This window comes from Anguilla anguilla, chromosome 1 (assembly GCF_013347855.1).
Source record: "Anguilla anguilla isolate fAngAng1 chromosome 1, fAngAng1.pri, whole genome shotgun sequence".
Lineage (NCBI taxonomy): Eukaryota > Metazoa > Chordata > Actinopteri > Anguilliformes > Anguillidae > Anguilla > Anguilla anguilla.
In genome coordinates this window covers 15,339,913-15,352,319 of record NC_049201.1, presented here as the reverse complement: position 1 = coordinate 15,352,319, position 12,407 = coordinate 15,339,913, and the positions used below count along the sequence as shown (strand labels likewise).

At 39.4% G+C, this 12,407-nt stretch overlaps 1 protein-coding gene across 1 annotated transcript; it reads left to right on the top strand.

The window, feature by feature from the left end:
* Nucleotides 1-2,524: 2,524 nt before the first annotated feature.
* LOC118207224 (neuroblast differentiation-associated protein AHNAK) lies at nt 2,525-9,235 on the top strand. The gene has a single exon (XM_035380590.1). It carries the CDS (start codon nt 2,525-2,527, stop codon nt 8,441-8,443), a length of 5,919 nt encoding a protein of 1,972 aa, XP_035236481.1. The 3' UTR covers nt 8,444-9,235.
* The last annotated feature ends 3,172 nt before the right edge of the window (nt 9,236-12,407 follow it).

Genomic DNA, 12,407 nt, shown 5'->3' with positions numbered 1-12,407 from the left:
CAAAATTTCAGGAAATCTTAATTTACCATCAGTGGACATTGCTGTAACAAAACCAGATGCTGACATCAATGTTCCAGATATCAGTGCAGATGTGACCTCAGTTGGTGTGAAACTCCCAGAAGCAGACCTAGCAGTATCAGGAAAACCACCTGCTGTAGATATCAAAGGCTACAGTATGGATGTAGAAGGTCCTGAGGTAGACATTGACATGAAAGTTAAAGGCACTGAGCTAGAAGGACAAGGAAGTAAATTCAAGCTACCAAAATTTGGAATTTCACTTCCAAAAGCAAAGGGGCCTGCAATGGATATTACTGTGTCAAAGCCAGATGTTGATATCTCACTGCCGCAGGTGACAGCTGAAGCAAAATTACCTGGTGTTGAAGTCGAGGGACCATCAGTGGAAGGGACAGTAGATATACCAGAGGTGGATTCTAAAGGTGTTGATATAAAACTGAAAAAACCAAAGATGTCTCTTCCAAAATTTGGATTTTCCAAACCAGAAATTACAGCTCCCAAAATTTCAGGAAATCTCAATTTACCATCAGTGGATATTGCTGTAACAAAACCAGATGCTGACATCAATGTTCCAGATCTCAGTGCAGATGTGACCTCAGTTGGTGTGAAACTCCCAGAAGCAGACCTAGCAGTATCAGGAAAACCACCTGCAGTAGACATCAAAGGCTACAGTATGGATGTAGAAGCTCCTGAGGTAGACATTGACATGAAAGTTAAAGGAACTGAGCTAGAAGGACAAGGAAGTAAATTCAAGCTACCAAAATTTGGAATTTCACTTCCAAAAGCAAAGGGACCTGCAATGGATATTACTGTGTCAAAGCCAGATGTAGATATCTCACTGCCGCAGGTGACAGCTGAAGCTAAATTACCTGGTGTTGAAGTCGAGGGATCATCGTTTGATGGACAAGCTAAAATTCCAGATATTGAGGCAGGGGCAGGTGACCATGGAAGATTCAAGATGCCTCATATTAAATTCCCTTCATTTGGATTTTCCAAACCAGAAATTACAGCTCCCAAAATTTCAGGAAATCTTAATTTACCATCAGTGGACATTGCTGTAACAAAACCAGATGCTGACATCAATGTTCCAGATATCAGTGCAGATGTGACCTCAGTTGGTGTGAAACTCCCAGAAGCAGACCTAGCAGTATCAGGAAAACCACCTGCTGTAGATATCAAAGGCTACAGTATGGATGTAGAAGGTCCTGAGGTAGACATTGACATGAAAGTTAAAGGCACTGAGCTAGAAGGACAAGGAAGTAAATTCAAGCTACCAAAATTTGGAATTTCACTTCCAAAAGCAAAGGGGCCTGCAATGGATATTACTGTGTCAAAGCCAGATGTTGATATCTCACTGCCGCAGGTGACAGCTGAAGCAAAATTACCTGGTGTTGAAGTCGAGGGACCATCAGTGGAAGGGACAGTAGATATACCAGAGGTGGATTCTAAAGGTGTTGATATAAAACTGAAAAAACCAAAGATGTCTCTTCCAAAATTTGGATTTTCCAAACCAGAAATTACAGCTCCCAAAATTTCAGGAAATCTCAATTTACCATCAGTGGATATTGCTGTAACAAAACCAGATGCTGACATCAATGTTCCAGATCTCAGTGCAGATGTGACCTCAGTTGGTGTGAAACTCCCAGAAGCAGACCTAGCAGTATCAGGAAAACCACCTGCAGTAGACATCAAAGGCTACAGTATGGATGTAGAAGCTCCTGAGGTAGACATTGACATGAAAGTTAAAGGAACTGAGCTAGAAGGACAAGGAAGTAAATTCAAGCTACCAAAATTTGGAATTTCACTTCCAAAAGCAAAGGGACCTGCAATGGATATTACTGTGTCAAAGCCAGATGTAGATATCTCACTGCCGCAGGTGACAGCTGAAGCTAAATTACCTGGTGTTGAAGTCGAGGGATCATCGTTTGATGGACAAGCTAAAATTCCAGATATTGAGGCAGGGGCAGGTGACCATGGAAGATTCAAGATGCCTCATATTAAATTCCCTTCATTTGGATTTTCCAAACCAGAAATTACAGCTCCCAAAATTTCAGGAAATCTTAATTTACCATCAGTGGACATTGCTGTAACAAAACCAGATGCTGACATCAATGTTCCAGATATCAGTGCAGATGTGACCTCAGTTGGTGTGAAACTCCCAGAAGCAGACCTAGCAGTATCAGGAAAACCACCTGCTGTAGATATCAAAGGCTACAGTATGGATGTAGAAGGTCCTGAGGTAGACATTGACATGAAAGTTAAAGGCACTGAGCTAGAAGGACAAGGAAGTAAATTCAAGCTACCAAAATTTGGAATTTCACTTCCAAAAGCAAAGGGGCCTGCAATGGATATTACTGTGTCAAAGCCAGATGTTGATATCTCACTGCCGCAGATGACAGCTGAAGCAAAATTACCTGGTGTTGAAGTCGAGGGACCATCAGTGGAAGGGACAGTAGATATACCAGAGGTGGATTCTAAAGGTGTTGATATAAAACTGAAAAAACCAAAGATGTCTCTTCCAAAATTTGGATTTTCCAAACCAGAAATAACAGCTCCCAAAATTTCAGGAAATCTCAATTTACCATCAGTGGATATTGCTGTAACAAAACCAGATGCTGACATCAATGTTCCAGATCTCAGTGCAGATGTGACCTCAGTTGGTGTGAAACTCCCAGAAGCAGACCTAGCAGTATCAGGAAAACCACCTGCAGTAGACATCAAAGGCTACAGTATGGATGTAGAAGCTCCTGAGGTAGACATTGACATGAAAGTTAAAGGCACTGAGCTAGAAGGACAAGGAAGTAAATTCAAGCTACCAAAATTTGGAATTTCACTTCCAAAAGGAAAGGCACCTGCAATGGATATTACTCTGTCAAAGCCAGATGTTGATATCTCACTGCCGCAGGTGACAGCTGAAGCAAAATTACCTGGTGTTGAAGTCGAGGGACCATCAGTGGAAGGGACAGTAGATATACCAGAGGTGGATTCTAAAGGTGTTGATATAAAACTAAAAAAACCAAAGATGTCATTTCCAAAGTTTGGATTTTCAAAACAAGATGCTACAGCCCCTGAGATTGATATCAGTCTTCCAAAGGGAGACATCTCCCTTGCAGGAGGAAGTATCGAAGTCAAAGAGCCAGGGATGGACATTAAGGCTCCAGATGTAGGTGAAAAAGATTCAGGCATCAAGGGATCTCCCAGCAAATTCAAAGTTCCCACATTCAAATTGCCTAAATTTGGAATTACTGCTCCAAAGGTTAAGGCAGAAGCTCCTGATCTGAGTGTTAATGTTACGGTGCCTGATACTGAAACTCCATCAGGCAAAGCAATTATTGACCATGAAGGAACAGTCATGGAGACTGGAAAGACAGAGGGCAAATTTGAGCTTCCAAAAATGAAGATTCCAAATATTGATGTTAAAGTTCCCACTTTAAAAGGACAAGATATGTCTCAGGAAATTCCTAAAGCCGAATATGAAATATCTGGGCCAGACACAGTTAAAGTTGATCTTAAAGGATCATCGCTTGATGGACAAGCTAAAATTCCAGATATTGAGGCAGGGGCAGGTGACCAAGGAAGATTCAAGATGCCTCATATTAAATTCCCTTCATTTGGATTTTCCAAACCAGAAATTACAGCTCCCAAAATTTCAGGAAATCTCAATTTACCATCAGTGGATATTGCTGTAACAAAACCAGATGCTGACATCAATGTTTCAGACATCAGTGCAGATGTAACCTCAGTTGGTGTGAAACTCCCAGAAGCAGACCAAGCAGTATCAGGAAAACCACCTGCAGTAGACATGAAAGACTACAGTATGGATGTACAAGCTCCTGATGTAGACATTGGCACGGAAGGTAAAAGCATTGAGCTAGAAGGACAAGGAAGTAGATTCAAGCTGCCAAAATTTGGAATTACATTTCAGAAAGCAAAGGGACCTGCTGTAGATGTTAGTGTGTCAAAGCCAGATGTTGATATTTCACTGCCACAAGTGACAGCTGAAGCAAAATTACCTGGTGTTGAAGTTGAGGGACCATCAGTGGAAGCGACCGTAGATATGCCAGCGCTGGATTCTAAAGAAGTTGATGTGAAACTGAAGAAACCAAAGATATCTCTTCCAAAGTTTGGATTCTCAAAACCAGATATTAAGGCCCCTGAGATTGACGTCAGTCTTCCAAAGCAAGACATCTGCCTTGCAGAAGGAAGCATGGAGGTAAAAGGACCAGAAGTAGACATTAAAGCTGCAGACACTTCAACTGAAATAAAAGATAAAAACATGGACATTGTTGGCTCACCCACCAAATTCAAACTGCCCACAATTAAGTTCCCTAAATTTGGGATTTCAGCTCCAAAGGTCACAACAGAAAGCCCTGATATCAAAACAGACATAAAATTGCCTGAAATGGAGGCATCTGAGAAAGCAAAGGTGGATATTGGAGCACCCAGTGTTGACATTGATGGGTCAAGTGTAGAGCTGAATAAACCCAAAGGTCAATTTGAACCATCAAAAATAAAGATGCCAGACATTGATGTATCCCTACCAAAAGGTAAAGACTATATTAAGACCCCCGACATTGATATAAACCTTCCAGAAGTAGATATGTCTCTACCTGAGTGTAAAGTAGATGTTAAAGGATCAGACGTAGCCATTAAAACACAGGATACGGAAGCTAATGTTGATGCTCACATTGGGGGATCTCCCAGCAAATTCAAACTGCCCACTTTTAAAATGCCCAAATTTGGCATGACAGGTTCAAAAGTAAAAACTGAAATTCCAGAGGTAACTGCTGAATCTACAGAACCTGCGTTGTCAGGCAAAGTAAATGTTAAGCATGATGGACAAGGCATGGACATTGAAAAGCCAGAAGGCAAATTTGAATTGCCAAAAGTGAAGATGCCAGATATCAGTTTTTCACTACCAAAAACTAAAGGAATAGAAATTAACCAGGAAATTCCTAAACCAGAATCTAATATATCTGTGCCAGAAACAGACACTGTTCTTAAAGAGCCAAAATTAGAACTTAAAGGAATGCATATTGATGGACAAGCTGAAATTCCAGGTATCGAGGCAGGAGTAGAAGAACTAGGAAAATTCAAAATGCCTCATATTAAAATGCCTTCTTTTGGATTTTCCAGACCTGAAACTACAGGTTCTAAAATTTCAGGAGATGTACATTTACCATCAGTTGATATTGCTATAACAAAACCGGACACTGAAATTAATGTTCCACACATCAGTGCAGGTGTAACTTCAGTGGGTGGCAAACATCCAGAACCAGAGCTAACTATGTCAGGAGAGACACCTGCAGCAAACATCAAAGACTACAGTGTTGCTGTTGAAGGTCCTGAGGTAGACATTGACATGAAAGCTAAAGACACTGAGCTAGAAGGACAAGGAAGTAAATTCAAGCTACCAAAATTTGGAATTTCATTCCCTAAAACAAAGGGGCCAGCAGTGGATATTAGTGTATCAAAGCCAGAAGTTGATATCTCACTACCAGAGGTACCAGCAGAAGCCAAATTACCTGGTGTTGAAGTTGAGGGACCATCAGTGGAAGGAACAGTAGATATACCAGAGGTGGATTCCAAAGGAGTTGATGCAAAAGTAAAGAAACCAAAGATATCTTTTTCCAAGTTTGGATTTTCAAAACCAGAAGTCCAGGCTCCTGAGCCTGAGGTCAGTCTGCCAGAAGAAAGTTTGGTGGTTAAAGGGCCCGAGGTGGACATTAAAGCTCCAGAAACTCAAATAGAAATAAAAGATAAAAACAAGGACATTATTAGCTCACCAACAAAATTCAAACTACCCACAATTAAGTTCCCTAAATTTGGGGTTTCAGGTCCTAAGGTCTTGGCAGAACCATCTAATGCCAAAACTGACATCACAGTGCCTGAATTTGAGACTTCATCAGGGCAATTAAAGGTCGATATAGGAGCAACTGGTTTTGACATGGAAAAGTCAAGCGTAGATCTGGATAAAACAAAAGGTAAAACTGAAATTGAGATTCAAGGCATTGATGTTTCGGACATAAAAGCAGCTGAACCTGAGGGACAAGGAAGTAGATTTAAGCTCCCCAAATTAGGAATTTCATTTCAAAAAGTAAAAGGACCTGGAGTGGATATTAGTGAATCAAAGGCAGAAGTTGACATCTCATCACCAGGGGTGACGGTTGAAGCCCAGTTGCCCAGTGTTGAATTAGAGGGACCATCAATAGAAGGGAGAGTAGATGTACCAGAGGTGGAATCTAAAGAAGTTGACTTGAAATTGAAGAAGCCAAGGATATCTTTCCCAAAGTTTGGATTTTCTAAACCAGATATTAAGGCCCCTGAAATTGATGTCAATCTCCCAAAGGGAGACATCTCCCTAACAGAAGGAAGTGTGGAGGTGAAAGGGCCAGAGGTCAATATTAAGGCTCCTGATACTCAAACTGAATTAAAAGATAAAAATATGGACATTATTGGCTCTCCAACAAAATTTAAACTTCCCACATTTAAGTTCCCTACATTTAGTGTTGTAGCTCCAAAGAGTAAAGTTGAAGCCCAAGAAGTAAGTGCTGACATCACAGTACCTGAGATAAAGGCTCCACTAGTGAAAGCAGAGGTGGATGTTGGAGCTCCTGTTTTAGAAACTGATATCCTAAGCATTGAGATTGAAAAGTCTGAAGGTACAGGAAAGTTGCCAAAATTGAAGATGACTAGCATTGATATGTCACTTCCTAAAGGACAGGGATCTGAAAGCAAGCCAGAGGATGAAATGTCTGCTGTGCGAACTGAAGGAAAAATTGATGTGTCGGAGTTGGAAGCCACAGGTACAGCACTTGAAGCCAAAGTTGACATTTCTGATCCTGAGCCTCCTAAGCCTGAAGTAGATATCAGAGGCTCACCAAGTAAATTCAAACTCCCAACTTTCAAAATGCCTAAATTTGGATTTTCTTCAGCAAAGGTAAAAACAAAAGACACAGATATAGATACTGGCCTTAAAACTCCCGAAGTCCCTTTTAAAGGAGCAACAAAAGAAATACAGGAATCAATTGATGATGGAACCTCTAATATCACTGAAACAGATAAAAAGACTGGAGATGCTGAGGGACAAACAAAATCATCCAAATTTAGTTTGTCAAATGTATTCAGGGGCTTTGATCTAGAATTCCATGTCCCCACATTAGAGGAAGTGGAAGAGACTCTGGTATCTCCAAGGGAAGATGTTGCTCATTCTGGAGAAATAGAACAGAGCACTCACACAAGTGCCGAAAAAGATTCTACCATCAAATATCAAAGCCATACAGATCCAAGTCAGACTCAGCTTAGTACCTCTCATGGTGCTGAAGTGTCTGTTCAGGCTCCCACTATAACCAAAGAAGCAGAGGCCAAAGAACAGTCAAAGTTTAAGTTTCGATTTCCCAGGCTAGGATTCACTGAGTCTTCAGAGCAAGGTGATAAGACTGAAAGCATCAACATGAATGTTGAAGAAAAGGAAAAGTCACTAGAGCCTCAAGAAGAAAAAGAAAAGGAAGATATGAATGAAAAAGAAGCAAATACTGACAAAGGCACCTGGTTTAAATTTCCCAAGTTCGGAATTACCTCGCCTTCTAAAACCATCAAAGTTCCAGAGAAAGGTACAAGTCAACCAACCGAGGGCACTGACAAGAATATGGAAGGTGACATTGAGGAAGGGGATGTTAGTTTGACCTCTGTGAGATCATCAGATGCCTTTGCTGATATCAGTTCCACGGTGACAAGTGAACAACCTGGCCCTTTGGTTGTGTCCCCAACAAAAGTTAAAGTGAAGATCTCAGAACCTACTGCTATTGTGGGTGTCAGTGAGGTTAAAGTGCCCACTGACATCATTACCTCTACAGCGCGGACTGAGCTTATTCTTTTGGAACCTCACTTACCTGGACAGGTTGACACGGTCACTATTCCTGTCTCATCTGAGGCCACTCTGACATCTCCTGATGAGAAAACACAGGAGACAGAAGGAGACATACATGTCGTAACATCAAACATACAAGCGACTCCAAGCAGTGAACATGCTAAGGTAATCACAAAATATGAAACTCACTCAGTTCAAGCTTTGTCCCTGCAGAAGATGACAGTAAAAGTAGGATCTGCATCTTGGACTGTTGAGGAATCTGGAGAATGGCCTGGTGAATCCTCTGAAGAGAACATATTGGTGGAGAAGCACATGGTGAAAGAGAAATCAGGTGACGACAAAGAAGCCGTCATCATAACCCAAAGAGTTAGGCAGATTGTTGGCGCAAGCTCTGGGGAACCCATCTTGGAAGACACAGCCTCTGCCATAAAAAAACTCAGAGACACAATGCATTCTGAAAAAATGAAGTTTTTTGAAGATGCAGAAACATCTACAGTGACTGTCAGCACTCATAAGATTGAAAAACATGGGTTTGAAACCTCCACCGAAAAGAAATGAGTGTGAGGTGAACTAAGTTGTTAGTGTACAGCCATCTTACATTTATAGCATACTGTTCTCAATTATTTGATCTTTTTTATGTTCAGTTACGCACTTATACCTGCTACTAGATTTGAGAGCTTTATAATACACAGTATGAAAGTTGCTTGTATCACTAATTCATACACAGCTATGTACATGCATTTGTTTGATTAGTAACAGAGAACATAAATAATTTACAAATCCACTGCCAAATTATCAGTAGAATATGCAAGCAGGTCAATATTAGTTATCTATGAAGAAAGCACTTTCTGTATTTCTATTTTTTGTATAGGCACTTTGGGGAAAACAAATTATCAATTATTTTTTATGTTTATTATTTAAGCTTAAACTTCTATTATTAAGAACTCACAATGATATGAAAACTAACATGTTATATCACAATATACATTGTACAATTATTTAAAAAGCAGCGTGGTTATTTAATTGCTGAAGGTGTTGCCTTGTTTGATGGTTTTAAAGCCCAAAACAAATACAATGGGACACAGTAGCTTATGCTTGCAATTATATGGACTACGTAAAAATAAAACTAACAACAAAAAAATCATAACATTAATGTTGATAATACTCTGCTATGTCAAAAGTGTGAAAATATATGGTGTAAATATATTTTGTTTCATTAATCTTTTTAGTTTTGGCTCCAACTGTTTGTTCTGTCTCTCTGTCTTGCCCCTGTCTGATGTAATCAGTGCAATTACAATATAATATATAATAAATAAATTTAAAAAGAAGAAAAACATTAAGTGAATTTTATTTTGACATCCTTATACATTTATTTAAATAATATTTTAAGTGACTCATTTAAACACAATGTATACTTTCTCTGTTCCGTTTATGAGTTTTAAAGTTCTTTGAGGTTGTCAAATTAAAGAACTACCGAGAAGGGCAGGCAGACTCAAGCAGATTACTTGTAAGGACAGATGACAGATAAGAGTACTCTGCATTGGATCTGGCTGATATACTTTCAAATGTGGAAGACTATGAAACTGAGTGAGGAAGATATTTTCATACTCAAACAAAAGTATAGAGCACACGTAGAAATCGTTTTGCAAATTAGATAATCTCAATAGCATTTTTCCCATGCAAATATGCTGTTTTCTTATTTTCATTGGGGTTATTTTCATGGTCTTTAACAGCTGAGTATAGATAAACTGCAGCTTCTGTTTTCTGTTCATGTTTCTGTTCAAATTTGTTGACCAAAAAGAGCAGCGTTTTCATAGCCATGGCAACCATGCTGTTTTCAATTTTAAATAAAAAATAAAAATAAAATAAAAAAAATTAAAAAATAGTTAGGGACCTGCAAAAGAAATGTGAGATTTTTACATTGCACTATATTGAATAAAGTGTGTTACTGCATTTACAGCTCATGGTATTTCACACTTTTGAAAATGCTTATCACTCTCAGCTGGAACTATTTTTTTAAATATATTTTTTTTTATTGCATAACAAAAGTACACTCACTTTATTATTTATATTACTTTATTCCTACCAGTGAGTGTCCAAGCCTTTTCTAAGCACGGTCAAGTAATGGAATTGGAATGCCTGAAATTTCTTTATTTTTCTGCGTTGTCAACGCTTACTGTAGCTTGAAAGGTTTTTATGGAATGTATGTAAGGAATGAACCAAGACAAGTCGTGTGGTTTTCTTAGTTCTGGAGTAGCACACAGACGGAATTAATTATCCGTGGCACACAGACGAGACGTGAAATTCCAGCCCGTTTGATCCACGAATGGCCGAGAAAACATCCTTAGCATTTTAAATCGAATTTAACACCGAAACAGTTTACCCTACTCTTACTTGTATCTGTGAAAGTGCTCAATGCAACCGTACATCCGGCTGCAACGTCTGCCTTTGCGACTGAAAGGCTCTGTCCTCCTGTAGGCCTTCCAGTGAGATTATCGTGTGGCAGTTCCTCGGAACCGAGGAGCGATATCTGAGGTTGATAATGCTGGGGTTCAGTCGAAATCCAGTGTCACATTTCACTGAAGGTAGCCTATAACGGGAATTTAAATGATCTTGGGATTGTCTGGGACTTCAAGTTAAATAATAAAAATAATAATAATAATAATAATTTAACAAAAAAAATAATAATAATACCTTCCCCTTATATAACGGTTCTCACACTTAGAGGAGGAAACTCCTCAACCACCACAAATGAGTAACACCCATACGCGACAGCACCCACCTGGGAGATGCAGGGCAGCCATTTTGCACGAGAACGCTCATCATACAGCTGAGGTGCGTTGTCAGCTGAATTTACTGCTAAATTGCATTTATATGCGGTTGCACAGCGGCCTCGTCCATCTCACGGCTAGACTGCAAAACTGATCAAATGCGCCAAACAAATCAGCAGCCCTACTTGAACAGCTTTTCGGCAATTTACGCAGAGACACACATTACATGTGCTTGTACATAATGCCGCCAGTGTGTAAAGTGGCCGGTTTCGCTTATTCACGAATCGCCGAATTGAATGTTGTTATAAAAATATATAAACCCTAAAACAAAGGCTGATCAGCTCTTCCCACCGCAATCCTCTGAACTCGAACCATTTTCAAGTAGAATTTCGATTAGAATATGCTTAAGAATGTACAGTAAAAGGTAGGCTATTATGGAATAAGCTCATATCGCTTCCAAAACCTCTCACTTAAAAATAAAGTCAAGCACATAAAACTATATTTCCAAGAAATTATTTTTATTTTTCGAAATTTGAAGTTTCTATGATTTTCAGTTAGTGTAGGGACACCTTATAACGCACACAACAGTGGAATAGGCTATTATGTATTTACGTAATATATTTATTTCTTATGTACACTATCTTTAGTTTCCCCTGTATAACAAATCAACAAATTGCTTTTATGCAGTTTGCCAGATATGTAGAACACCTGTGGTAAACTTACCAGTATGTGGAAAAAGTGCACACTCAGCATTTAACTGAAGTTTTATACACTGTGGTTTCACCATGTAGAAATTAAAGCACTTTTAATACTGTCCCCCCATTAGCATGTCCTAAACACCATAATGTTTAGGACATGTTAATGTTATGTAAATTAAATTATTCATGTTTAGTATTTTGTTACATACCCTTTGCATGCAATGACTGCTTTAAGTCTGTGACACACAGATCACCAGGTGCTAAATCTATTCGCTTGTGGTGCTCTGCCTGGCCTGTACTGCAGCCATCTTCAGCTTGCTTGTTGTGGGGGCTGGTTGCCTTAAATTAGGATTAGTGCTTTTCTTCAGCTCCTCTTTGTAGTTCTGTTCCTGAAGTCCTCTGCAGACAGTTGTCACTGACACATCCTCACCTGTCCCCTGAAGTGTGTTTCTGATCTGTCAGATTGGTATTTGAGGGTTTTACTTCATTGTGGTGAGAATTCTTTGGTCATCAACTGCACAGCTGTTCCTTGGCCTACCAGGACGTTTATGCTAGATGTGTAAAATTATGGAGTATAGGGCCAAATCAAGAAAAACCTTTGTCCCAAACATTATAGAACTCACTGTATATACAGACAGACAGACAGAGACACACACACACCTCATCAAATTTCAGTCAGTTTATCAACTCACCACCACTACCAAATCAACAATCTTGTCAACAGTGGCACGCCGAAACCAAAAAGACAAAGAAATATTGAGTGTTATTACTTGATAATTATCTCCACGTTAGACAGCCCTTTACAGAATAACTTGTACTAGTGCACTGCTCACTGTAAACTTTTCCTTTCCAACCAATGTGTGATTGACAACTCAAGTGTGGATAAAATTAACTGGCTGTATTTTTAATTTATTATTAAAAGAACTGCTCTCTTCACACAGAGACGTGTGCCCCCCCCTCTTTCCAGTCCAAAAATAAAACATCTACTTGAAACTATTAGGCTTCGGACTGTCAATATTTCAGTTTGAGTTCGGTTATATTAATATGTATTGC